The 27,757-nt window shown below is 59.4% G+C and overlaps 1 protein-coding gene across 1 annotated transcript in view; it reads right to left on the reverse strand.

Annotated features, from left to right (window-relative positions):
* The window catches only part of ADAP1 (ArfGAP with dual PH domains 1), a 52,618-nt gene extending 37,834 nt beyond the window's left edge, over positions 1-14,784 (reverse strand). The window contains exon 1 of the mRNA XM_081791623.1: positions 14,363-14,784. Within this exon, the coding sequence (XP_081647749.1) occupies positions 14,363-14,444 (82 nt within the window). The 5' untranslated portion in view covers positions 14,445-14,784. The remainder of the gene's footprint in view (positions 1-14,362) is intronic.
* Between the last annotated feature and the right edge of the window lie 12,973 nt (positions 14,785-27,757).

The raw sequence follows: 27,757 nt of genomic DNA on the forward strand, positions 1-27,757 counted from the left end.
CCAGCACCCCCTCTGCCCCCTCGGACGGCAGACCTTAAAGTCCGGGGTATTCAAAACACCTGCAGAGACAGGAACGATTTTAAAGTGACCACAAATCGCCAGAGAAAAACGAAGACCCAGGAAGGTATTAAGTTTACCCTCAGGCTGATCCTTGGCGGACACCTTCCAACAATAAATAAGCAGATGACGGAGAGATGATAGATAAATAAACAAAAACAATGACGAAACCCTGGGACGAGGGGAGAGCCTGATCTCCAAGCTCCCACCTTATCGGAAAACAGTCACGGGGCAGAGACACAGACACGCAAGGCCATTTGAAGGAAAAGATGAACAAAATGTGTCCCTGACAAAGATTCCGTAGCAGATAAATTACACAGACGCAAAAACCAGTTTTAAATGTGCTCGAGGAGCTAACGGAAAAGTGTGGAGAAAGCCAAGAAAATGATCTACAAACAAACGGGGGATAGGAATAAAGACAGAAACGGTACAAAGGAACCAGAGAGAGACGCGGAGGTAGAGCCGAGCAGCGGGACCCACGGAGGCTGCGGGGCGAGGACCACACGGAAAGTTCGAGACGTCATGAGCAGAGCCTCAGGGGCCAAGCGACGGGCATGGGGACTCGCGGGCGGGGCAGGGACGCGAGCTGGGGACATGACGGCGGGAAAGTCCCCCAGGTGCAGGGAGCCGGGAGCTTACACATCCACGAGGCTCCTGAACGCCACGGCCCAACAGCGCGACATCCAAACCCAGACTCGAGGGCCGTGGAGCGGGACAGTGGCCACGGGTCACTTCCGACACGTCCCCAAATAGATGAGGAGCGGGCTTTCTCCTCGGAAACGTCAGAGGCCAGAAGACCGTCAGCCGATATGTGCAAAGGGCTCAGAGGGAAAGGCCGTCAACCAGGAATCCTGTTTCTGGCAAAACTGTCCTTCAAAAGTGAGGGAGAAATCCAGACCTTCCCGGCTAAACGGAGGCCGAGGGAGTTTGTGACCAGACCTGCCTGCAGGTGAAACGAAAGGACGAGGCCGGACGGAAGCAAAGATCTCCGGAGAAGGAAATAACGCGGCGATTATTGTAGAAGCTAGTGCTGTTAGACACTGGAAGGCATTCAAACCACGGTTTTCTACAGAATTTGAGACTAATTCATTTAACGAAAAAAACAATTATCAAAGTAAGAGTCAGTGTTACTCTAACTTTGGTATTTACCCTAAGTCTTATTTTCTACCTAAGAAACTACTGCATTTAAAATTTTTCTCTCAAAATAAATAACTTAAAAGAGACAGCATGGGGGTGGGGGGAGCGGCAGAGAGAGAAGAAGGGAGAGAATCCCAAGGAGGCTCCATGCTGTCAGCACAGAGCCCAGTGTGGGAGTGGAACTCACAAACCACGAGATCACGATCTGGGCCAAAGGCAAGATCTGGGCCAAGTCGCTTAAGTGACTGAGCCACCCAGACGCCCCTACAGCACGTGACTCTTGATCTTGGGGTCACGAGTCTGTGTTCCACACTGGGTGTAGAGATGACCTTAAAAATTTTTAGCAGGCGCCTGGGTGGCTCAGTCGGTTAAGTGTCAGACTTCATTGAGCTCCGGTCATGATCTCACGGTTCGTGAGTTCGAGCCCCGCCTCGGGCTCTGTGCTGACAGCTCAGAGCCTGGAGCCTGCTTCCGATTCGGTGTCTCCCTCTCTCTCTGCCCCTCCCCTGCTTGTGCTCTGTCTGTCTGTCTCTCTCTCTCAAATATTAATAAACATTAAAAAGAAATTTAAACAAAGAATACGTAAAAAAATTTTTTTAAATAAAATAAATACAGGGGCGCCTGGGTGGCGCAGTCGGTTAAGCGTCCGACTTCAGCCAGGTCACGATCTCGCGGTCCGTGAGTTCGAGCCCCGCGTCAGGCTCTGGGCTGATGGCTCGGAGCCTGGAGCCTGTTTCCGATTCTGTGTCTCCCTCTCTCTCTGCCCCTCCCCCGTTCATGCTCTGTCTCTCTCTGTCCCAAAAATAAAAATAAAAAAAAAAAAAATGTTGAAAAAAAAAATTAAAAAAAAAAAATAAATAAAATAAATACAAAAAGAAGAATGACTATTTATGCCTCAGGGCACACGGTGCACCAAGAGGTAAGACCGTGGCATCTACAACCACGGGGTGTGGTCCAGGCCGAGTGAAGGAGCAGTTTCTGCGTGTTCCTGAAGTTCAGCTACTATAAATTGGATCCAGGAGGTTATAAATTTCGGATGTTAGATGGAATCCCCATGGCAACCACAAAGAGCCACAGAACATACATAAAAGGGAACCGGGAGGGACTTTCAACGCTCGACTACAGAAGCTCAACGCGAGAGAGGACAGGGACGCGGGAAGTGAGGGACAGCAAAGCCGTAGGCCGCGCACAACGGGACGAGTGCGAGCCAGACGGCAGGCCGTCCTTACCCACGTCCACGGGAAAGGTGAACGCGGGAAGCTCTTGGATCCACAGACAGGGAACGGCGGGCTGGACGACAGCCCGTGGTCCAGCCACGTGCCGCCTGCGGGAGGCTCGGCCGAGGTGGAGACACAGCAGGGTGGCGGTCAAAGGCGGGAAAGGAGATTCGTGCACACGGCCGCCAGGAGGCTGGAGCGTCTCGCGGACACCAGACAGACAGACTCGAAGTCAGAGCAAGGTCCCAAGGGACAAAGAAGGACGTTGCACGTTAGTAAGTCCTCGGTGCGGCCAGAAGACGTCACACACTCACACCTCGTGCCGCACCGTCACGACATACGAAGCAAAACCCGGCGGAGGTGAAGGGAGAAACAGCCTCGAATAGCACACGGGGGGCTCGATACCGCGCTCGCGGTAACGGACGGCAAAGTCCGACACGGGAAACGAGGACTTCACACAAACGGCCAGATCCAACCACACGCGCCGGCCGACCGGGACGCGTTCTGGCCTGGTGCCCACGGGACGCGGCACGGGACCGACCCCACGTGAGGCCGCCTATCGGTCTCCTACCAGGTGTCCTCTCTGGCCGCGACAGGGCGGCTGCAGTTAGAAGTCAACACAAGGAAAAGTGGAACGTTCACCACTTCGTGGAAGCCACACACTTTTACGAGACGACCAGCGGACCAAAGAAGAAGCCACGAGGGAGGTGAGCAGACACTTGGAGATGGGGGAAGGCGAAACGCCACAAAACACGGGATGCAGCCAAGCGTGCCAAAGGCGGGTCTGGCGCCGCAAACGCTGCCGTTAAAGCGCAAGGGAGGGGTCCGGTCCGCGACCTAACGGACAACGGAAGGAGGCCGACAAAGAAGAACAAGCCAGACCCAAGGCCGGCCCGAGGGAGGGGAGACTGGAGCGAGCTTGATGACGGAGAAGTAGAAACGCAGGAGAGAAAGTCAGCGAAACCGACAAGAGCCGGCTCTTCGACAAGAACGGCAGTTGGCGAGCCTTGAGCCGGACGGACTAAGAAACACACTCGGGCCACTAAAATCAGACTCAAAAGCGGGGACACTGCCACCAGAAATCAAAGGGTCCAGGAGACAGCGCTGTGAACAAGGTCGCCGACGACGGGGGAACCAAGATGAAGTGGATAAATCCCTGGAAGGGAAAGGCCGCCAAGACGAACCCGTGAAGAAATGCACGGTGTGCACGGGCCGGTAAACGAGTCAGGAGCCCCCCTCGGGAATCCCCCCGCCCCCCGAACAGAGCAAAGTCCCGGTCCCGACGGCCTCACTGGCGAGTCCCGCCGAACGCTTCAAGGATACCCCACGCCGGTCCTTCTCAGACTTCTCCAGAAATGCTGAGGAAGAGGGAGCGTGTCCCAACTCCTTCCAGGCGGCCGGCGTAGCCCCCATACCAAAGCCCAAGGCGCCGGGAGGAGATCGGGGACCGCCACCCCTCGTGAGCAAACAGACCACGACAGCGCACGCACGGACGACGCGCCCCGAGGGGCCTCGCGCCTGCACCGCGAGGAGGGCTCCCCACGACAGGCCGGCAGGGGGGCGCGGCCCCTGGGCAGAGGGGGGAAGACCCACGCGATCGCCCACCTCCACGGACGCGGGATCGGCCCCTGGCCGGCCCCACGCGGTCATCACGGCACTCAACCAACCGGGAACGGGACGAGCCACCTCCACACGGTCCCCGCCGTCTCTGGAGAGCCCACGGGGGACGTCATGCGCAGGGGCGAGACACTGAGAGCTCCTCCTCGAGGAGCGGACACGCGAGGAGGCCCTCGCCACCTCCATTCCACACGGAACTGGAAATTCCAGCCAGAGCAGGCAGAGAGAGAGAGAAGGAAAAGGCACCCACGGCGCAAAGGAAGCAGCCAAACCGTGTTTGCGCAGGACGTGGTCCTGCCACACAGAAAACCCCAAGGGCTGCACGAAACAGCCGTCGGAGCAGGTGAATTCAGCAAAGGAGCGGGATACAAAGTCAGCACACGGAGATCCGTTGCATGTTTATTTTCATTTATTTTTTTTTTAATTAAAAAAATTTTACTTCATTTGAGAGAGAGCACAAGTGGGGCAGAGGCAGTGCAGACAGGTGCCCCTAATTTTTTTTTTAATTTTTCTTTACGTGTTTATTCATTTTTGAGAGAGAAACAGAGAGAACCAGCTGAGGAGGGGCAGAGATGGGGCGGGGGGACCCAGGATCCGAAGCGGGCTCCACTCTGACAGCAGTGAGCCCGAGGCAGGGCTCAAATTCAGGAAACGTGAGATCACGACCTGAGCCAAAGTCTGATGTCACCCAAGTGAGCCAGCCAGGCGCCCCAGTGGGCTGCGTTTTTACACCCAATAAGCGATCTGAAAGTAACTTACAACAGCATCGAAAACAATATAATACCTAAGAAATAACCAAGCAGATAAAAAACTTGCAGGATGATAACTATAAAACATTGTGTGAGGAAATGAGAGACGTAAATACATGGAAACACATCCCATGTCATGGACGAGGAGACTTGAAACTGTCAAAATTCCAGGGGCGCCTGGGTGGCTCAGTCGGTTACGCGTCCGACTTCAGCTCCAGTCAAGATCTCACAGTCTGTGAGTTCGAGCCCCGCGTCGGGCTCTGTGCTGACAGCTCAGACTGGATGGAGCCTGTTTCCAATTCTGTGTCTCCCTCTCTCTCTGCCCCTCCCCCGTTCATGCTCTGTCTCTCTGTGTCTCAAAGATAAATAAAAACATTAAAAAAAAATAAAAAAAAAGAAACTGTCAAAATTCCATATGACCCAAAGCAAATGTACAGACTCCACCCAATCCCTATCAAATTCCGAATGACATATTTTGCAGAAATGAAAACCCATCCTAAAATTCACATGGAATTTCAAGGGACCCTGAATAGCAAAAACAATCTTGAAAAAGGACAACCAAATTAGAGGATTCACACCTCATGATTTCAGAAAGTAATACAAAGCCACCATAATCAAAGCAGACATAAAAACAGGGCACCTGAGTGGCTCAGCCGGTTAAACGTCCGACTTCAGCTCAGGTCATGATCTCACGGTCTGGGGGTTCAAGCCCCGCGTGGGGCTCTGTGCTGACGGCTCAGAGCCTGGAGGCCGCTTCCGATTCTGTGTCTCCCTCTCTGTCTGCCCCAACCCTGCTCACACTGTCTCTCTCTCAAAAATAAACTAACATTGACAATTTTTTTAAAAAAGGAACAAGAGAGATCTTTCATAAACCACCTAACTCCACACCTCAAGGAACCAGAAAAAGAAGAACCAAAGAAGCCCGAAGTTAGCACAAGGAAAGAAATAACAAAGAGCAGAGTGGAAATGAATGAAACAGAGATGAGAAAGGCAATAGAAAGATCAATGAAACGTACAGCCACTTTGGGGGAAATACAAGCACAACTGGCAAACCTTTAGCCAGACTCAACAAGAAACACAGAGGGGCAGCGAGGGGACTCAGATGAGATCGGAAACGAAGAGGGGTCGTGCCACTGACACCCCAGACACATTGGGGATCACAAGAGACTATTAGGAACGACTGCACGCCAGCAGGAAACTAAAACATCCCTGGGAACGTACACCCTACCAAGACGGAGTCGTGAAAACGTAGAAAATCCGAACCGACCGATGACCAGCAAGGAGACTGAATCTGTAATCGAAGACCTTCCAGCGAAAGGTGGTCTGGCTGGTGGCTTCTACCGGCATTTGAAGAAGAAGTAACACCGATCCATACCAAAACGGAGAAGAGGGGAGAACACTTCCAAACTCACCTGATGAGGCCAGCACCACCCTGAGGCCAAAACCAGACAAGGACGGCCCAAGAAAAGAAAATCATAGGCCGATATCCCTGATGAACACAGATACAAAAGCCCTCAGTAATGTATCTGCAGACCGAACTCAACAACGCACTGAGAGGGTCACACGCCCCTAAAGAGTGGGATTTACTCCAGGGATGCGGGTTTGGATCAAAAATCGATTCGAGGGGCACCTGGGTGGCTCAGTCGGTTAAGCGTCCGACTTCAGCTCAGGTCACGATCTCGCGGTCCGTGAGTTCGAGCCCCACATCGGGCTCTGGGCTGACGGCTCAGAGCCTGGAGTCTGCTTCCCATTCCGTGTCTCCCTCTCTCTCTGCCCCTCCCCCGTTCATGCTCTGTCTCTCTCTGTCTCAAAAATAAATAAAAAAACATTAAAAAAAAATTTAAAGAGAAAAAGAAATCGATTCGAGCAGTCTCCCCTTTGCTGTCCCGTCCACTGCTGGCGTGTTCAATAAACTTGTATCGCCTTAAAAAAAAAATCAACTTGACATCCGCAAATCAACTAATGTGACACACTGCATCCATGAAGTGCAAGATTAAAATCGTATGATGATTCCAATGGATGCAGAAAAAGCGTTTGACAAAATCCACAATCTGTTTTGATAACCACCCTCAACCAAGCGGGGACGGAGGGGACGTACTTTAGACACGCTAGAGGCCGCGGGTGACAACTCAGAGCTCATATCACGCCCAACAGGGGGAAGCTGAGAGCTTCTCCTGGAAAATCGGGAATCAGACGAGGAAGCCCAGCGTCTCCACTTTTGTCCCACAGAGTCCTGGGTGTCCCGGCCAGAGCAACCAGGCGAGACGGACATACAGACAGCAGCTCAGCCGACAAGAAGCGGAACTGTCACTGTTTGTAGATGACACATCATGGAGAGAGGACCTTAAAGCTACACACACACACACACACACACACACACACACACACACACAGCGGCTGGAGCTGGTAAATGAATTCAGTGAAACTGCAGGACACAAAATCAATGTCCAGAAATCGGCTTCTACACACTAATAACAGAGCATCGGAGAGAGAAATTAAGAAAACAATCCCCCTGACAAGTGCATCAAATAAAACCCCGAAGAACAAACTTCATCAAGGAGGCGAAAGGCCGTACACTGAACACTGTAAAACCCGAGAGAAAGCGGTGCCTGGGGGCTCAGTCGGTGAAGCATCCGACTCCTAGCTTCGCCTCAGGTCATGATCTCACGACTCGTGAGTTCAAACCCCGTGTCAGGCTCTGTGCTGCCGCATGGATCCTGCTTGGGATTTTCTGTTTCTCCCTCTCTGCCCCTCCCCGACTCACACTCTCTGTTGCAAAAATAAATAAACATCAAAAAAAAAAAAAATCTTAGGGGCGCCTGGGTGGCTCAGTCGGTTGAGCGTCCCACTTCGGCTCAGGTCACGATCTCGCGGTTCGTGGGTTCGAGTCCCGCGTCGGGCTCTGTGCTGACAGCTGGGAGCCGGGAGCCTGGAGCCTGCTTCCGATTCTGTGTCTCCCTCTCTCTCTGCCCCTCCACTACTCACACTCTGTCTCTTTCTCAAAAATAAATAAACATGAAAAAAATTTTTTTAATCTTAAAGAAATAAGCTGAAGACAACACAAATAAATGGAAAGAGAGTTTGTGCCCGTGACAGGCAGAATTAATATTGTCAGAATGTCCACAGTACCCAAAACAATCTACTATTCAGTGCAATCCCTATCAAAATTCCAATGGCATTTTTCACAGAAATAGAGCATACAGTCCCAAAATTTGTATGGAATCACACAAGACCCCATATAGCCAAGCAATTCTGAGAAAGCAGTGGGACACCATCCACCTGCAAAACTTCTGCCCGGCACAGGAAACCATCCACAAAATGAAAAGACAACCCGTGGAATGGAGAGAATATTTTCAAATCAGATCTCGGATGGGGGCTAATGTCCAAAATATATAAAGAACTCATACAACTCGACAGCAAAACAAAACAACAAAAACCCCAAACAATCCAAGTAAAAACTGGACATTTCTCCAGCGAAGGCACCCAGATGGCCAACAGGCACAGGAAAAGGTGCTCGCCATCACTCAGCATTGGGGCGCCTGGGGGGGCTCGTCGGTTAAGCGTCTGACTTCGGCTCAGGTCACAGTCTCACGGTTGGTGGGTTGGAGCCCCGTGTCGGCCTCTGTGCTGACAGCTCGGAGCCTAGAGCGGCTTCGGATTCTGTGTCTCCCTCTCTCTCTGCCCCTCCCCCACTTGCATTCTATCTCTCTCTCAAAAATAAATAAACATTAAAAAAATTTTTTTTTTCAAATCACTCATCATCAGGGAAATGCAAGTCAGGACCACAGTGAGATGCCACCTTGCACCTGTCAGAATGGCCACCGTCCAAAAGACAAGAAGGAACAAGTGTCAGTGAGGATGTGCAGAAAAGGGAAGCCTTGCACCGCTGGTGGGAATGCAGACTGGTGCAGACACTGTGGGAGACACTATGGAGGTTCCTCAAAAATTAAAAATAGGAGTACTGTAACATCCAGCAACTCCACTTCTGGGTATTTACCCAAAGGAAACAAAAGCACTAACTCAGAACGGGATCTGCACCCCCGTGTTCACTGCAGCATAATTCACGAGGGACAAGACGCGGAGGCAGGTAAGTTTCCACTGGTGGACGAGAAGACACAGAAAATGCGTTCACATACACATTATTATTCGGCCATAAAAAAAAAAAAGAAAACCCTGCCATTTGGGACAACATGGATGGACCTTGAGGGCGTGGCTAGTGAAATAAGCCATACAGAGAAAGACAACTACTACCCGTGAAATCTAAGAAAAATCCCCTGAAGTCATAGATACAGAGGCCAGATCGGTGGCTCCCGGTGGGGCAGGTGAAACGGGTGAAGGGGGTCCAGACACACAAGCTTCCAGGTGTAAGACAGTAAGACCCGGGGGTGTAAGGGACAGCGTGGGGACTGTGGTTAATGACACCGGATTGTATAGGTGCAAGTTGCTAAGAGAGTAGATCTTGAAAGGTCTCCACACGAGCAAAACTTGTAACTGTGGCGACGGACGCTAACTACTGTGGGGGGGGCCTATGGCAACACACACGATATCGGATCGGTATGTTGTACCCCTGACCCTAATCGAATGCTGTGTGGGAGTCACATCTCAGCTTTAAAGGATTTTTGTAAATGTTTTTTAACGTTTATTCATTTTTCAGAGACAGAACGTGAGCGGGGGTAGGGGGGTGGGTGGGAAGAGAGGGAGGGAGACACAGAATCTGAAGCAGCCTCCAGGCTCCGAGCTGCCAGCACAGAGCCCGATGCGGGGCTCGAACCCACGACCCTGGGATCATGACCTGAGCCGAAATCAAGAGTCAGACATTTAACGGACTGAACCACCCAGGCGCCCCTATTGTAAAACCATAAAAAGAAAGGGGTGCCTGGGGGGCTCAGTCGGTTAAACGTCTGACTTCGGCTCAGGTCACGGTCTCACGGTTCGTGGGTTCGAGCCCCGCGTCCGGCTCTGTGCTGACAGTTCGGAGCCCGGAGCCTGCTTCGGATTCTGTGTCTCCCTCTCTCTCTGCCCCTCCCCTGCTTGCACTCTGTTTCCTTTAGTCTCTCAAAGATGAATAAATGTTTAAAAAAAAAATTTTTTTTTAAAGAAAGAAGGGGGAGAAGAGCCTGTCCCAGCCACTGTCCTGGGCCTGATGGAGAGCAGCAGACGAGAAAGCCCACACCCTCCCCCTGCACCCCTGGGCCTGGCCAGGCAGGGGCCTGAGGGGGTACTGGGGGCCTGGGCGAGCTGGCACCGTGCAGCCAGCTCACAGGCATGGGGAGTAAGTGAACAGGGGACATGCCTGTAGGGGGGCACCTGGTGCAGACCAGGGCTTAGCAAACACAGCCCAAAGCTAGCAGCAAACGAGGAGGGTACCAGGGACAAGGTCGCCCTCACCCCATCCCCTGCCCCACATGCAGCTGGAACGCGGGCACAGCTCACACACCCGTGTGGAGGGAGAAGCCAGCCCGGGCCCCTTCTGGTCAACCCAGAAGCCCTGGGTCGGCTCGGGGGCCATCTCGGCCACGTGCATCTCCCCCGGCAGGACAGGCACCGTGGCTGTGCCTCCCACGTGGGGAGCGGGTGCAGTCTGGGGAACAGGTGAGGGCGGTGGCTGCGTCCTGAGCAACCACTCCTTGCCAGCAGCACCGCCCCACACACACACACACACACCAGACCGCTGGCCTGTGGCCTCAGCACAGAACCAGGTATGGAAAACAGCCTGCAGGTTCCCCTCGCCAGTCACACAGGGTCCTCACGTGACCCAGCGATCCCCTCCTCCGTCTCCACCCCCAAGACTTGAAAGCAGGACTCAGAGACCCACCCACCCACCCACGTTCATGGCAGCCAAGAGGTGGAAGTCACCTAGGTGTCTACGGGTGGATGACGGGACAAAGCGTGGCCCATCCACACAAGAGCAGGACGTGGTCCCATAAGGTGGATAACGGAGGACCTGAGGCTGAGTGGAATAAGCCAGCACAAGACAAACACTGCGTGACCCCGCTCCCACACGGTCCCGGGGTCATCAGACTCACGACCCGGGGGGACACGCACCGGGACCCGCTCACACACGGTCCCGGGGTGGTCAGACTCCCGGACAAGGGTGGACGGTGGGGTCGGCGCTGGAGGAGTGGGCGGGGGTCCGTGTTTCAGAGTGACAGGATGAACAGAGCTCGGGAGACGGACAGTGGGGACAGCTGCATGATAACGAGCAGTACCTCCTGTCGCCGAACTGCATACTTACAATGGTTGCAATGGTAGCTCTTCTGTTACCCGTGTTTTACCACAACAACACCATGTTGGCTAACCCAAGACTCAGGTGGGGCTGCCCGCCCACTCCTCAGCAGCCCTCCGCCAACCACGCGCCCACCCAGGGGACCCTCTCCCAAACTAGGCCACATTCCGGAAATTCCTCCCCGCCAAGCTGCTTCTGTCCTGGCTCACGGCGATTCCGATTTTGGAAGACTCGCCTCTCCCGTGAGGCCTGGCAGGGCTGCGGGAGGGGCTCGTGCTGAGGTCACCTGAGAGGCCGCGCAGGCACACGCCGGGTCCCGGCTGAGCCGCGAGGACCCCCCAGGTCAGTCACGCCCAGACCCTCTGGGTCCTGGCTCTGGAAAACGTGCGTGGGGCAGCCCAGAACATCCGCTGTCTGGCCCGGCCCAGAGACCCCCGCTCGCTGAGCCGCCCGCTCAAGCCAGAAGGCCCGGGCACTCCAGAATTGGTTTTACCTGGTGCCTCAGGTGTCTCTGCTCATCAGAGCACCGCAGAATGATGGCCCACGCCCAAAGCCAGGTGAACAGCTGAGAACCCCAAGTCCCTCCAGGGCACCGGACCCAAGGTCAGGACTTGTCCCGACTAGGCAGGCAGCTTGGAGGATGTGCGGGCCGCCCCACCCCTCCAGATGGGGCCCCCACCCGGGCCTTGCCGAGAAACGGATGCAAACACACTTACTCCCCCAGGCCCGTCACGAGAAACGCTTCTCTGGAGGCTGTCAGCCGGGTCCCGTGTTCAAAGGAGTGGGGGGGGGGCCCGCTGCTGGGGCAGGTAACAGGGAGGGAGGGTCTGGGAGCAGGTCCTGTGGGGGCTGCAGGGACTGCCCCCTCCCAGGAGCCCTCACACGACCAGCCGGCCAGGTCTGCCCAAATCCACCGCAAGGCCCCCCACCCCCACCGGGCCAGGTGTTGGAGGCGGCCCAGGCCCGCCCTGATGTCCTACTGTCCAGGGCCCAGGCCTCGGGGACCCTTGCCCTGGCGATGCCCTGCTCCTGGCTGTGGTCAGGACAACCACGAGCAGGTCCGTGTCACCACAGAGTGGCCCCCAGTCGCCCATCTGGGCCGCGGCAGCACCCCACGGTGGCTTAGAACCTGGACAGACTAGGCGGCTTCATCCAAGCAGCAGGGACTGTAGCCGAGCATTCTATGGGGATCACGAGGGAAGAGGCAGGGTAGCAGGCCTCACCCCTCCACACACCCCTGGAGCACGGGGGAGGCCAGGAGAGCGGGGGGCAGGGCTACAGCATCAGGAGACCTGCTCTGCCTTTGAAGCACCATGTCCCCCGAGGCGGCTCAAGTTTCCAAGGCCTCAGTTTCCCCAGCTGTGAAACGGGCTCCACAAGGCTGCCCGACAGATCAGGCAAAATCCCGGTGTCGTGGACCGATTTGTGGGTCGATTCTGGAAGACGAGAGGCTTGGCCCAGTGCCAAGGAGAGCTGGGCTTGCAAGAACCCACCACTCCAGAGCCCCGCGTGCCTGCCTTGAGGCGGTGGATGCCAGCTGAGCGGGTGGGCGGGGCAAGGCAGTGCCCACTGGAGGGGAGGGGCCCCCCTGCAGGGCCCAACAGGCCAAGGAAGCCCCCTCTCCCACCTACAGGCTGGGGGCCCCGGAGGTAGCCGGGGGGGGGGGGGGGGCTCTGGGTCCAAAGAAACTGCTTCCAAGCAGTGTGACCAGGAAGGACGGGGCCCGACCCCCCCCCAGCCCGGCCCCCAGCCCACGTCTGAGAACATCCTGGCTGCCCTTTCTCAGCTGCCCTCTCCCCGGCGAGGCCAGCTTTCCTGAACAAGTGGAAATACGGGTCTGGAAGAGGGAGGGAGAGCGTGGGGTGAACCAGCCCAGCTGGTGGGGGCAGGGCACAGTAGCTATGCCAGTGCTGCCCCCACCGCACCACCAGGGTGGGCCCTGCGGCTCCCGAGCTCAGGGGGCCGGGAGAACGGCCACCTCAGGCTGCTCGGCTTCCGGAAAGGCCTGTCGCTGCCTCCCCTCTGGGGCACTCGGGCTCCAACACTGCCGCTGACCAGCAGATTCCCAGGACCTGGGGCTGCCAGAGACGCCTCCCGGCCTAGCGGGTGGGCGACAGAGGGGAGCCGGGGACCGGGTCCCTTTGGGAGTGCCTAGGACGCACGTCTCAGACTGGTGTCTCAGGACGAATGCAGGCCTTTAGCCTCCCCATGGGGCGCTAGCTTTGTTCTGAGGAGCTCAGGCTAGAAGCCCCCAGCAGAGCATCCAGTGTCCCCCTGGAGTGCCTGGGGGACAGTGCCTGAGGGGGGTCACCCTCCACGGAGGCGGGGAGCAGGTGAGCCTCTAGGGGCTGTTCCTGCCCCACCCCCACCTTCAGCGAGGCCCAGGGGCTGCTGCCTTGGGCTCAGAAGCAGGTGCTGATGGCCTGAGGGCACAGCCTGTCTGTTCCCTGTCAATCCCAGGACAATTAGCCCCAGGGAGGGAGGGGAAACTACTCAGGACTCTGGCACCTTGGAAATCACCCCAGAGCAGGGGCCACCCAGGAGCAAAGTCCAGGAGATGCGGGCGGCGGGGAGGATCCGCGCAGGTGGATGGACTGCGAGCTCGTTACAGGCCGCACCTGCCCCCTCCCCGGAGCGCCACCTGGACTGGCCGCCTGCCCAGCGCAGCCGGGCACCAGCGGGGGGAGAGGGGGGAGCCCTTTCCCACCCCACCAGCTTCACGGGGACCCAGCCGGTCCTTGCTCCCCTGCCCCCTGATCCCCCGGCGAAAGGGTGGCTCGAGGTGGGGGCCATGACGTCACCTCTAGGTGGCGGGGAGCCAGGTGGACCCCCCCCCCCCCCACACACACACCCACGCACAGAAGCCCGAAGCCCGCGGGGCCGCCTGGCCCTTTCCCTCCCTGCAGCCGCTCGCCCGCGCGATTTCCTCTTTCTCTGCGGAGCCGAGGTTTCGCAACGCGGCGGCGGAGGTCTGGGGCGGCGGAGGTCCGCGGGTGACAGCGAGACACGCAGCCCGGGGTGGGGGGCGGGGGGAGGGGGTGGAGGGAGACGACACAGCCTCAGGCCCGGGGCCGCTGGGAGGCGACGTCCGGCTCCGTGCAGGTGCACTCCGGGCCCGCGCCCCCCAGCCACGCAGGCGCCGCAAGCAGCCCTCCTGCCCACCCCCCACCCCCCCCACGCCCGGGGCCGGCATCCAGGCCGGCCCCCACCCCGGGCCGCACCCATCCCGGCCCCGCACCCTCCCCGGCCCGGGCCCCGGCCCCGCACCCGCCCGGGCTCCGGCCCCGCACCCACCCCGGCCCCGCACCCGCCGGGGCCCCGCGGCCACCCCGGGGCGCACCCGCCCGGCCCGCACCTACCCGGGGCGCCGCAGTCGGCACAGCGCGCGTTCCCCGGCCGCTGCAGCAGCTCCAGGACCGCCCTTCGCCGCTCCTTGGCCATGGCCGCGATGCCGCCCGCCCGCGATGCCGGGGCCGGGCCCGGAGCGTGCGCCCGCCGCGCTAGCGCCCCACGCAGGCCGCCCGCCGCCCGCGGCCCTGCGCCATCCTGGGCGGCCTCAGCCCGCGCGCCGGTTCCGCATTCCTGCCGCCCGGCCCGGCTCCGCCGCCGCTCGTGTCGCCGCCGCGGCCGCCGAGCGTGTGCCGGCGCGGGGCCCGGGGCGCACGGCGCGCTCTGCTCTGGCCGGCGCGGCCCGCGGGCGGCCCCCAGCGGCGCGGGCGGGCGGGCTGGCGGCCTCCTTCCGCGCCTGCCCCGGGCCCCCAGCCCGCGCGCGTGGGGACCAGCCCGGAGGTCTGCCCGCCGCCCACGCCCATCCGAGCACCGCGTCCCACCCTGGAGGAGGTGGCCAGCGGGCACCGGCGTCAGCGGGCGCTCAGGCCGCAGAAGGGACAGGACACCTGTCACCTTGCCGGTCACCGTGCCCGGGATAAAGCCCCTCTGGCAGGAGGCCAGGGACCCACGAGTGCAGGTGAGGGGAGATAGAGGGGACAGGCCACAAAGGTGTCCCCTTGTCTCCTCGTCTGCTTGCCTCTGCAGTTTTTCAAATTCTTTCCATTTTCTTGTTATGAATGCAATGCTACCTGCTGTTACTGCAAATTGAAACTATCAGACCGAAAAATTATAGCTTCTCTCCACCCCCACCCCAGGAAATTCTGACCCAAACACTGTTAACAATCCCTTAGCGTCCTTCCGGAATGGTCCCTGGCCTGTGAGAACACCAGGGGAGTCCCTAGTCCTTCTGATCTGCCGCCTTTCTTTCTTTTTTTTTTTTTTTTGTCATTTGTTTTGGTTTGGTTTTTGGTCGGTTGATTTATTTTCACTTAATAAACCTTCCTATCTCCCAAGTCCATACATACAGATTCACTTCCTTCTTGTTCAATGGCTGCATCCTGCTCAGGGCTCGGCGGGACCATCACATGTCCACCCAGCTGTGGGCTGAGGGGCCGCTGGGCTGTTTGCAGACTTTCAGAGTCACAGGCCACACCACGGAGTCCACCACCGACACCTTTGGGACTGTCCAAGGGGAGTCCCCTCGGGGACAAGGGGAAAGGCGTTCGAATCCGTGGCCAGTCTGTGAACTTGCACTCTGTCAAGGCTGCACTGGCTTGCTCCCTGGGGCCTGGCTCCCCGCACCCCGGCCAACAGAGGGTCCCGGAGCTCCCGGAGCCTCAGCCACCTTTTCCACAGAACGCGGCAACCCACTTTGGTCTGCATTTCTAGATCCTGTCGGGCTGTGTGCTGTTTATCATTTTTTTCAGCAGTCTCCACACCCAGCGTGGGGCCTGAACTCACAACCCCAAGATGAAGAGTTACAGGCTCCACCGACCGAGCCAGCCGGGCATCCCGTGGTGCTGTGAGGTTTAACTGGTCACACGTCTGCCTCCCCCATCGGACTGGAGCCTTGTGAATGAGGACAGATGGCATTTTCATCTCTGGGTCCGGTGCCAGGGTCAGATCCTACCCCCCAGCACAAGCAAGAATGTTGCCGACGGAAGACGTTAGCAAGTTACAGCTTTTGACCAGGTACCAGGCACCAGGCATGAGGTTGAACCCCTAGAAATACTTTCTTATTGGGGCGCCTGGGTGGCTCAGTCAGTTGAATGTCCGACTTCAGCTCAAGTCACGATCTCACAGTTCGTGGGTTTGAGCCCCGCGTCGGGCTCTGGGCTGACCGCTCAGAGCCTGGAGCCTGCTTCAGATTCTGTGTCTCCCTCTCTCTCTGCTCCTCCCCTATTCATGCTCTGTCTCTCTCTGCCTCTCAAAAATAAACATAATAAAATTTTTTTTTAAATAAATACTTTCTTATTTAAGTCCCATTTTATGGGGAAACTGAGGCATGGGGCAATTCAGTCACTGGCTCCAAGCCACACATGGCTTATACAAGTCAGGACCGGGGTAAACGGATAACTGGGAAAGAGAAAGACACACACGCTGGTCAGGTGCCCAGAGAGGCCGACTGCCGTGGACCTGGACGTGGTTCCACCTGGGGACAGAGAACAGCATGGAAGGACGGGGGGTGGGGGGGCACAGAAGGGCTCGGAGGAAGACCAGGAAAGGGACGGGCAAGCGCTTTCCATGGGAGGGAACGGCCTGAGCAGCTGGCCTCACCCTGTTGGGTGGGGAGGGGGGTCCTCTGCCTTCTCTGTCGCCCCTTCCCCCTTCCGACTGAAGGGGTGATGACACAGTCCCCGGGGGAGGGATGACCCCAAAGGAGGCGAAAGCAAGATGTGCAGCCCCTGCCCGGGCTGCCCGGCAAGGGGTGGGGGTGGGCCCCCCCAAGGGCTCCTGCTGGCTGCGGTCGGGCTGCCGAGGGTTGTGACAGCACGGCCGGTGCCGGGTCAGAACCAGCCTGGGTCTCGTGGGAGGCGAGGGGTCGGCGTGGGCGGCTCGCCTGCCCCTCCCGCTGTCCTTGGTCTGCAAGGCTCTGCTGAAGGTCCCTGAGTCCCAGTTACTCAAGCATCTTCTGAGCCCAGGCAGGGGCCTGGACAGCCAGTGCCTGCCCGCCCATGACCGCTCAGCCACCCCGAGCAGACGGGGAGCTCCGGGGGGCGGGGCCTGCCTGCTGCCCATCCCCACAGCCCCGGGGAGGCCACGCACAGCTGGCCGGCAGGGGAACCGGCGTCTCACCAGCTGGCAGAGCCAAGGTGAGACCGGGCCCCTTGGGCTAGGGGACAGGGAGGCACGTCGGCACTGGCAGGGGCTGGCCCTCCCGAGGAAGGAGCGGAATGGACACAGGCTTCCAGGGATCGGGGCCGGTCCTGGACCCCTCTGAAGGGATGGACACTGCCCTCAGCCTCGCACTTGGCCTCTACTGACAGAGAACCCACTTTCCAAAGGCGGGTGACAGGAGCCTTGCCAGGCTCCCTTCCCTGCAGATACACACAGCTCCTTGCCGCCTCCTCCTCCTTGAAGCCCTCCCAGACGGCCCCGGGCAGAATTCCCCACATGAGGAAAGATGACCCCTGCCCAGTGTCAGGATTTTGTCCATGGACCTCAGAACACCCAGCTCCCAGCCCAGAGTCTTGAGATGATCAGGCCCAGAGCACCCTGCGTTCTAATACCCCCTTGAGCAGAATACAAAGGGAACCACCTCTCGACAGTTTCCTGTCTTTTTACCACCAAGCTCTTTCCATCCTACCAACTGGATTTCTAAGACCTCCAAAGCACGAACTGATGTGACTACCAAGAAACCTTTCTAGTCCGTGGAGTCCCCCTCCAAGCTGCGAGCGGCTCTGGGGCACGGGAATGCTGTGTGGTGTCTGTCCACACCCCTGACGTCTCTAGTCCTGATCAGGCGGACGCTGGGGCGGCTGGAAGCTGAGGGAATCCCGGCTTGGCCGGCGTGCAGCTCGGACATGTGAGCTGGGCTGGGAAGACACTGGACTGCTCTGGGCCTGAAACTTGGGCCTGGTCATGGAGAACCTCGCTGGAGAGCAGGCCCTGGGCTGCTCGGGGGTCCCAGGATGCACAGCGTTGGCGGGCAGAGGACAGAGACCCTCCGGCCCAGCCACGGAGACGGAGCCCCAAAACTGAAGGCAGGGGTCCAGGCGGGATGGAGAAACCGAGGCTGGTCGAGGCGAGAGTGGCCCAGGGGGCCTCAAGAGCAGGGCGTCCCGCTGAGGCGCCTCCTGGCAGGCAGCGAGGTTGCGCTGGGGCAGGAGGGCCGCTCTGGTGCCTGGTGGGGACAGTCGCCCCGCAACGAAGGGTCCTGGAGGGCAGCACCCCCCACCCCGGGCTGCAGGATTGCCTTCGCAGTGTCCCGCATTTGCTGATTTATGCTGTGGGTTGAATTGTCTCCCTAAAGCCATGCTGGAGTCCCAGCCCCTGTACCCCTGAACTGTGAAAGTGGCCTTATCTGGGAGGGGGACTTTGCACATGAGGGGTGGGCCCTGATCCAATGGCCGAGTCCTTATAAAAGGGGGATTTGGACACAGACACGCACCCAGGGAGAGTGCCATGTGATGAAGGACGAAGAGATCGGGGGTCAGGGGGGTGGCAAGGGGAGTGTCCTGGAGCAGCTGCCTCCCCCAGAGCCTCCGGGAGGAGCCTGGCCTCCACGGGGGCCACCCCCAGAGCTGGGGGGGACAAATGTCTGTAGTTCAAAGCCTCATGAGTGAACTAACACAGTTACACATCGCTGTTTTTAGCCGCCTTCGTACAAGTCAGGAAGCCATCAGCCGGCTGGCGGGCACCCACACCTCCCCCTGTGGCCTGCACCCAAGGGGACCCACGGGCTCTCTCCCCTCCCCAGCCTCCCGCCCACCTGCATCGGGGACGGTCCAGGATGCCTGGACAAATCTAACTTGGGGAGACATAAAGCAAACGGGGTGGGGGTCTGACCGCCTTAGAGCCCCGGGCCCAAGTCTGGGGGTGCATTTTCCTCCCCCTGAAACCAGAGGAAGCCCTCGGGGCCCCAGCTGCCTGCCCCAGCTGCCCGTTCTCACGTCTCCAGGTTCCTGCCTACACCCCTGGCCTGCAGCCCTGCCGGGGCCATACCTTCCTGTGGGACCCCCACCTGGTGTCCCCTCTTTGTCCTGCCCTCCAGAGGCTGATGTGGAGAACGCCCTCCCTGCTCCATCCTGGTGGACCCATTCCACACACTTACTGAGCACCTACTGTGTGCCCTGTCTGAGGTGGGAGCCCCTGTAGGCCAGTCCCTGCCTCCAGGGAGGCCAAGAGACTGGCCGTCACCCATGTTGGATGGAGGGGGGAGGAGAGGCCACCAAGTGTCAGGGAGGACAGGGAGGGGTCCCCCCGGGGTCCGTGGGCACAGAGGCAGAGGGCCAGAGACGGGGACAGGGAAGGCTACAGTGAGCAGGGTGCCCGGGAGGGCTGTGCGGGGCTGGAGGGAGCTCTCAGGGAAGGGGTGAGTGAGGCGGGACAGCGGGGGGGGGGGGGGGGGGGGGCACAGGACAGATGGTAGGTGGAGAGGACAAGTTCAGAGACAAGGAGGCAGCATGAGGGCCTGGGTGCCTCAGGTGTCCCCGTCCCCACAGAGGTGTCTCCACAGAGGTGTCCCCCCAGGTGTCCCCACAGAGGTGTCCCCTTTTCCCTGGATGCCAGGAGCCCCGAGGGGAGCTGACCACCAACTGCCTGCCTTGGCTCCCTCTTTTTCTGCCCGGACACCAGCCGTCTCCAGATTCTTGAGGAAATTCTGTAAAGCAGGTGGGGTTGGCAGTCCCGCCTGGGACAGGGGAGGGGGCACACCCAGCCCAAAGGAGGTGGGCAGCGTGGAGGCCGATCCCCTCCACCCCTGGGTCAGCACGCAGGAGGAGCCGGGCGAACGCTCAGAGTTCTTTGGTCTACACGGCCCTGTCTTTCCCGGGAGCCGGGCCCCTCCTCCCCTGGGACCGGGCGGTGGCCACGCGCCTCGACAGTGTTCACTGCGCTCCTGCTCCGTGCAGAACCCTGAGCAGGTTGGAGGAGCCGGCCACCTAATCGGGGAGGAGACAGGGACCCCAAGGCACCCAGCAGAGGGGGTCCAGCCCCTGCCAGAGCTCCCCCCCTCAACACCGGGCACGAGGCCTACACTGCATCAGGCCTGACCCTGGAGTGGGCGGGGCAGACACTGCCTCCCAGACCCAGACCCCAGCCTGGAGCCCTCCCCGCAGACACCGAGCAAGCAGCAGATCCCCGGGCGGCCTCGGGCAAGCTGTGAGCAGAGCGGGAACCAGGAAGGGTCCCGGAACCCTCCCCCGGGGCCTCGCGCCCTCCTCCGGCCCTCTCTGGGCAGGGTGGCCGCATCCGGGTGCCTTGGCCCTCCCTCCTCCCTGGGCCTGCCAGTCCCCAGGGGGCCCCTGGCCTCCACTGGGAGCCGGAGTGTCAGCTGTGGGCAAAGCCCCCGGGAGGACACGGGATGGGGAAGCCGAGGAGGGTCGGCACGAGGTCCAGGGAGGCCACGCGCCTGGCCACGAGAAACAGCCTCCTGGTGTGGCTGGGGACACAGCCCTGTCCCCACAGAGTTCCCGTTTTCCAGCCAGCCCTCGGGTAGGCCATCAGCCCACGGCCCCGCCCCCGTAGACACGGTCATTTGTTTGCTCACCAAGAGAAACACAGACAAAGCAAAAGGAAAGAGGATCCGAGTCACCCAGGGCCTCACGGGAGAGAGGACGAAACGAGGGGCCGACAGATGTGCAAAGAGGGCGCCGTCCTGCCCTAGCCCAGAAGTCACAGCCCCACAGGCTGGGGGAGCCGGCCACAGCCACCGGATGCTTTCCACAACGCCGTCTGGGAGTGGCGCTAGCCCAGAAACTGCCTCGGGAGGTGCGGGTCTCCGGGGGTGTCCCCAGAGATGATGTGGGGGTGGGGTGCTGAGGGTTGCCGAGTGGGCTTGGGGACATTGAAAGACAGTTTTGCTTGGTTTCCCAAAGAGCAAGAACACGACAGCATCTGGCAGTGGGAGGAGGGTGGGTGTGGGAGGCGCTCCCACCCGTCCCGAGGGCCGGCAAAGGCATGGTCCCCCCCTGCGCGTGAGGCGTCCCCGGGGCCGGGCGGGCCGCAAGGGTCAGGTCCTCTGGGGCTGTCTGCCACTGTCAGCCGTTCCCGTGGTTTGGGGAGAAGGGTGAGGTCCGAAATAGGACACTGGGGCTTGCTCTCTTCCCCTGACCCTGTCCCCTTCTGGCAAGGACGTTGAGCAGTGGATCTTAAGTTCACCTGCAAATCAGTGGGAAAAAAATTCCAAAAAATCACTTATAAGGAACCTCTGCAAGTCAACAATAAAAAAGGCAAGTGACCCAGTTTAGCAACAAGAAGACGATCGGAATAGACGCTCCTCTAAGACCTACAGCTGGCCAGGACGCACACGAAAAGATGTTCGACACCCTCAGCCGTCAGGGAAATGCAGGTCGAGACACTAGTAGATCCCACTTCTCCCCCCCTCACACGCACACACAGACACGCATGCACGTGCACATGCACACACAGGCACACACACAGGAACACACAGGCACACAGAGATGCACGCATGTACACACAGGAATACACAGGCACAGGTGCACGCATGTGCACATGTACGCACATGCACAGGAACGCACACACAGGAACGCACGCACACATGCACACAGAGAGGCACACGTACACACAGGTGCACATGCACAACGATGGCTGCAACTCAGAAACAGAAAGTGACAAGTGTGGCGACGGTGTGGGACCCAAACCCTCGTCCACGGCTGCTGGGCACGTAGAATTCGCAGCCACTGTGTGAACAGTCTGGGAGGTCTTCCGACGGTCAGTGAATTCCCAGGTGCCCAGCAAGTCCAAGTACAGATCCCAGAGAAACGAAACCACATTCACATAAAAGCCTGTACATGCATGTCCGCATTATGCACGTAGAAATTCAATATTATTCGCAACAGCCAAAGGCGGAAGCAACCCAGTGTCCATCAGACGAGGAATGAGTAAACACCACGTGGCCTGCCGCACCGTGGAATATTACTCTGCTGAGTAGTGACCCACGCACCACCTGGATGAACCCGGAAAACACGACGCTTGGTGAAATCCACCAGCCACGAAAGGACACGCGCTGCATTCTACTCCTGTGAGTCCCCTTCACAGGAGTACTCACGCCGGTCTCCCTGTGTTGCAGTAAGAACTCAGAGGCTCTGTGCTTCTCGCGTCTGACGTCGTGGCCCCTGTGCTGAGCCTCCTGAACGAAGGGGTCCCGCCTTCCACTGCTCAGCGGCCCCACACAAGGCCGACATCACATCCCTTAGAGGACGGGGAGACCGAGGCGGGAGGCGTTGGGTCACACAGCTCACAAGGCTTCCCTCCGAGATCAGACCACAGGCCTGAGGACGGACTAGGGCAAAGGGACCCCCACACACCGCAGAGCACCGTGGCCAAGAAGCCTCTCAGAGTCACAAAGCACGAGGAGGAAGGTGTGGAAGCACTTCACAGTCTGTCAGGCCCTGCACACTGCGAACAGAGCTGCCTGCCTCTGAGCCCATCTGCCGTGAACTGAGTCTACGAACGAGTACATCAGGACAGGTCTCAGACAGGTGCAATGGGACAGGGCGTTTGAGATAGGTCTTGTATTTCCCAGAGAACATCCCTCTGCCCACCCTCCCATCCATCCATCCACCCACCCACCCATCTATTCATTCATCCAACATCTATCATCTCTCCATCCATCCATCCATCCATCCACCCATCCATCCATCCGCCTACCCATCCATCATCTATCCATCATCTATATACCCCTCCATCCACCCACCCATCTATTCACCCAGCTATTATCCATTCATCCATCATCTATCATCTCTCCATCCATCCACCCATCCATCCATCCATCCACCCATCCATCCATCCGCCTATCCATCCATCCATCCATCCGCCCATCCATCCATCCATCATCCATCTCTGTCTTCCCTCCTATGGGATCTTCTGTAACACGACTGACATCCCTCCTACCTCCCACTGAGATGTGGGATCCATGTCCCCACCTCGAGTCTCAGTGGGGGGCTGTGATTGCTCCATCCAGTGCAGGATCGTCGCGAGACACGGGATAGACTTCTCCGGCTGAGTCCGAAAAGGATGTCGCTTCCACCTGGTGCCGTCTCTGTCTCTGCCTCCGTCTCTCTGTCTCTCCTTGGGAACCTGAGCTTCCAGGTACCAAGCCTGGCCCCCAGACACCGCACTGCAGAGACCACGTGGAGAGGGCCCGGAGACAGTGACGCGCCAGCTGCCAGAGGCCTCCCGGCTCAGGTGCCGGCCATGTCCGTGCAAGTGAGGAGCCTCAGGTGCGGCGGCCGACCCTAGAGACATAAAAATCGGAACCATAAAATGCCGTTGCCTGAAGGTAAATTTGGGATGGCCTGCAGTCTGGCAAGAGCTAACTGGCATAGCGGTGGGAGAAAGAGAAGGAGAGAGAGAAAAGGAGGGGGGGAGGGGAAAGGGGAGGGGAGGGGGAGGAAGGGGAGGGAGGGGGAAGGGGAGGGGGAGAGGAGGAAGGAGGGGAGAGGGAGGAGGGAGGAGGGGAGAGGAGAATAGAGGCCTGGAGGAGCAGGGGCCACAGGGCTGTGTGCCTCAGGAGACCACGGCCCCGGGCAGACACCTGCAGCCTAGCGCTGGGTCCCAGGGGCTGGAAGGCCCCTAGGCCTGGCCTGAGCCCTCCTCCCAGCCCCCTCCTTCACGGGGGCCCTCTTGTCCCCAGGGGGGTGTCCTCTGAGGGGGGCTCCTACTACCCCCAGATCACGGTTTGTGGGTGCGGCGAGCCCCTTGCCACCCGTCACGGACTCCCCTGTGGTGCCAGGCACTGGGCGCGCACCTGCTCTGTGCTGCCCTGACGTGTACGGGGGAGCTGGCACGGGGGCGGTGGCGGGCAGCTGAGGCTCCCCTTCTCTGAGCCCCTGAGCCCCCTGCCTGGCCGTCAGGTCAGGAAGACCTGGGGCCTCAGGCATGCACAGCCCTGGTCCTATCTGCAGTTCCTGGAGCGTGGGGAAAACTGCACGCGGTCCCCCCTAGGTGGCCCTCTTCAGGCGCTGCGGTGTCGCCTCTGTCCGGCAGGGGCCGCCACGCCACCACATTCTGTCCCGTGGTGCCGCTGGCCCCGCAGGCCAACGGGAGGAAGGGACAGCTGGTTTCCCCCGAGTGGTCGGCCCCCACCCCTGCCCCATTACTGGGCTTTTGTAATTCGGGGGCACAGTCGCCCGGCCCCCACGGACCGACCCTGAAAGCCCCAAGTGGCAGCCGGCCCAGCCCCCACACCCGTCCTGGACCCGCTGTCCTCCCAACACCGCCCGCCCGCCCGCCCGAGCCTCCTGGGCCCCACACCTGCAGCCCCAAGCTTCCAGCCTTGACTTCGCCCACCCCTCCCAGGACCCACAAGCCGGCTGTCCCCCAGGAAGCGCAGGGCTGTCCTCTGCTGGGCAGGGTGGTAGTCGATGAAATCCCAAACTGGAAGGTGGCAAGCAGAACGCTGGCCCGGGAGCTCTTTCCCCAGAACTCCCCCCGCCCGTGTCATGGCGGAGCACAGCGGTCGGGGTGGTGGGATCATCTCTGCTGATACATCTCCCGCCTCACGATCCCTGTGCCCCTTCTAAGTAACTTCCTGTCCCACCTCCTTCCCCTCCTCCGGTGACCCGTCCAGGACATTCCGTGGCCGAGACAGCACGACCAGGCTCCGGGGTCCCGGGGAATTCAGGTGCAGTGCCGGCCCCGGGGGCCATGGGCACTCGCCCCTCCTCCTCCTGTCCCCTGACCGCTCCGCGTGGGCTCCCCCCGGCGATGCACCTGGGCTACCTCAGAGCTCAGCTGCCTCTAAAGGTCCCAGATGGAGGGGCGGGGACAGAGACGCACCCCACTCCCAAGGCGGAGAGGGTGCAGAGAGTGTCCTAGGATCTGAAGTGGCCACGTGACTCTGGGGTCCCACTGGACTGAGGGCAAGACAGGCTGGTCCGAGCCCCAAGACAGCCCGGAACTGGGGCAGGCTTGGGAACGAGGCGCTCTCCCGCCCTCGCCCCTGCAGCCCTCCCCGCAGGGCTCAGCAGTAAATCCATAGCTTCCCGGAGACTGGTGGCTGCCTTCCGACTTCAGGGGGAAGAAGGGTGATGACAGGAAACCAAGCAGGCACTGGGGCGCCCGGCTGGCTCAGGCAGGAGACTGTGGGCCTCTCAGTCTCAGGGTCGTGAGCTCAAGCCCCATGCTGGGCATGGAACTTACCCAAAGAAAGCACTCCAGTGGGAGATGTTCGCACACCTTTGTGAACTGTACTCTTCCAAAAGTTAATTTGTGGGATGCCGATTCTATCCCAATAAAGATTTTTAAAAAAGGAACCAAACGGGCAAGAGGACTTGCTTTACAGTGACATTCTGTTTTCCTGGGCATTGGCAGCCACCCTCAGCGCTGCTGGAGCGTCCTCGGGCAGCACCCACAAAGTCACCTGCTCCCGCGTCGTCACTGGGTGCCACCCGCCCGCCGTCTGCTGAGGGGACGCAGGCCCCCCTGAGACTGCAGCGGGGACGCAGGCCTGGCCTGGAAGAATCAGGGACGTCCACCCAGAGGAGGGAAGGGGCCCAGGCCGGGGGCGGGGGACAGGGCGCCCTCGGGCCCAGGGAATGGTCCACATGACGCGAGAGTGTAAGTGCCTGAGCCATGACAGAGGGGCTCCCGAGAAGTGGCTGGGCACGCTCCCTCCGCCAGGGGACGGCTCCCTCGGCCACAGCCCGCCCCGGTGACGATCGATCAGAGATCAGAGCCGAGAGGCTGCAGACCGGACGTCAGTCCCTCCTCTCGGAGCGCAGAAGCCACTCCGGCTGGGCCCGCGTCGTCTCAGGGCGGCCGCTCTCCTGCTGGAGCTGCCGCTGGGTCCTGTGCGGGGCCTGCCGGCCGGCTGGACACCAAACATCTCACCCGACCTCTCAGCTCTGTGCCTGCCCAGTGGGGCTTGGAGGGCTCCCTCCGGCCTCCGGCCCCCACCTGATGGGGCGGCTCGGGGGGGCCGACTCTGCGGTCACAGGAGCTGCCCGGGAGCCTGCACGGAACCAGAACTGCCCCGTCCTCTGCAGGCCCGGGAGAGGCCGTGGGCACAGCGCACAGGGAGACGGGCCAGTCCTGACTGCAGGACGCCGGACAAGGTGGTCAGGCAGCCCAGGGAGACAGGCCTGTTCCAGCAAGAAGAAAGAGCCAACTGGACGAGAGGCGGGAGGGTGCTCACTGGGAAGGGGACAAGAGTCCTGAGGCCTGCTGCCCTGGTTAAGAAGTCGACATGTCTTTCGGGTGGCAGGCGGCATGCACGCAGACCAGACCCACCCCGCCTGCCTTCAGGGCTCTGGGTCCCGTTGGTCCAGCAGCAGGAAGGATCTGTCCGCCCCAACCTTGAACACCCCCGGACCTGCCCTCCACACGGGCCAGCGGAGGGGTGTTTTAAAGCACAACCACAGGGGCGCGTGGGGGGCTCGGTCGGTTGGGCGTCTGACTCCTGATTCCAGCTCCGGTCGTGATCTCATGGTTTGTAAGTTCAAGCCCCACATCGGGCTCTGCACTGACAGCGAGGGGCCTGCTTGGGATTCTCTGTCTCCTTCTGTCTCTGCCCCCCACCCCCGCTTGCTGTCTCTTTCTCTCTCTCAAAACAAATAAATAAACATTAAAAAAAAAAAAAAAAAAAAGGCAGTGTCACCACACCCGCGCAGAAGCTCCCAGGCTTCCGCCTTCCCGAGCGCCGGACGAACCCCACACAACAGTGGTTCCGGGCTCCCTAATGCCTTGGGACGCCCCGGAGAGCGTGGCAGGTGCAGCCACATGGTGTGTCCCCTAATGAAAGCTGGTGGATGACGTCCTTCCAGGCCACCGGGCCACCAGCAGGAGGGCCGTGACAGCCCAAGCTGATGACCAGTGCCTGACGCCAGGCCTGGACCCTTCTTCCCAAGAGGTGTCCTTCCGCCACAAAGCTCTGTGTGAGGCAGGTGTGAATTTGGTTCCATTCTCCCAAAAGACTAGAGATTCACAATTTTCCTCATAGAACTATGACAGTCACTTCTGTGGATTAATAGAAAGTTCTTCACTGCCTCTTGCAGTCATAAAATCTCTGCCTTTTCGCCGTAAATAATCTCACTCAAAGACTGAATCCAAATGCCAGGTGGGTGGGATGACGGGCACTGAACTCTGCTTCCCGGTAGAGACCAGCAGGAGGCAGGCAGCACAGACAGGAAGGGGCTCTCGTTTGGGGAGGCCCCGGAGGGCTGGCTCTGTGACGGTGTTCCCGCCTTCCTACGGCGGGCGGGGGGGGGACCGGAGCAGACTGCCCACCTCCCCTCCAAGACTCCATCAAGTGACCACTGGGGACATCAGGCCAGCCCTGTGTGCTTTGCAGAACTGCATCTCAACCCAAAACCAGCACAGTTTTACCAGGAAAAATAAACCGGGCAGTATTCATGCACGATATAAAATTACAACCACAAGCACGTAATTTACAGGTTATATAAAATTACGGCCAAACACAAGCAGTTTTAAACTAACGATTGTTTCTATAAAAACGATACACGCTTGTTATAAAATACAGCCATAAAGAAAAATACTTGGAGGAAAGCCACATAGGTCCGTCCAGATGTGCCCGCCACATGGACGTGTACTGCGAACACTCACCGTACGGGATCCCAGACCTCTCTCGCGCCTACATCGAATCCGCAAACGTCTAGAGAGACGCTTTACAGGAACAGGGGTCATGTCATACGTGCAAAGGCCGGTTCGGACCTTCTGATCCCGTTTATTAAACCATACTCATTCTCTGTCGTCACCAGCGAGAGTGGCTGCAGATCCAG

The sequence above is a fragment of the Panthera onca genome, chromosome E3, assembly GCF_046562875.1.
Source record: "Panthera onca isolate mPanOnc1 chromosome E3, mPanOnc1 haplotype 2, whole genome shotgun sequence".
NCBI lineage: Eukaryota > Metazoa > Chordata > Mammalia > Carnivora > Felidae > Panthera > Panthera onca.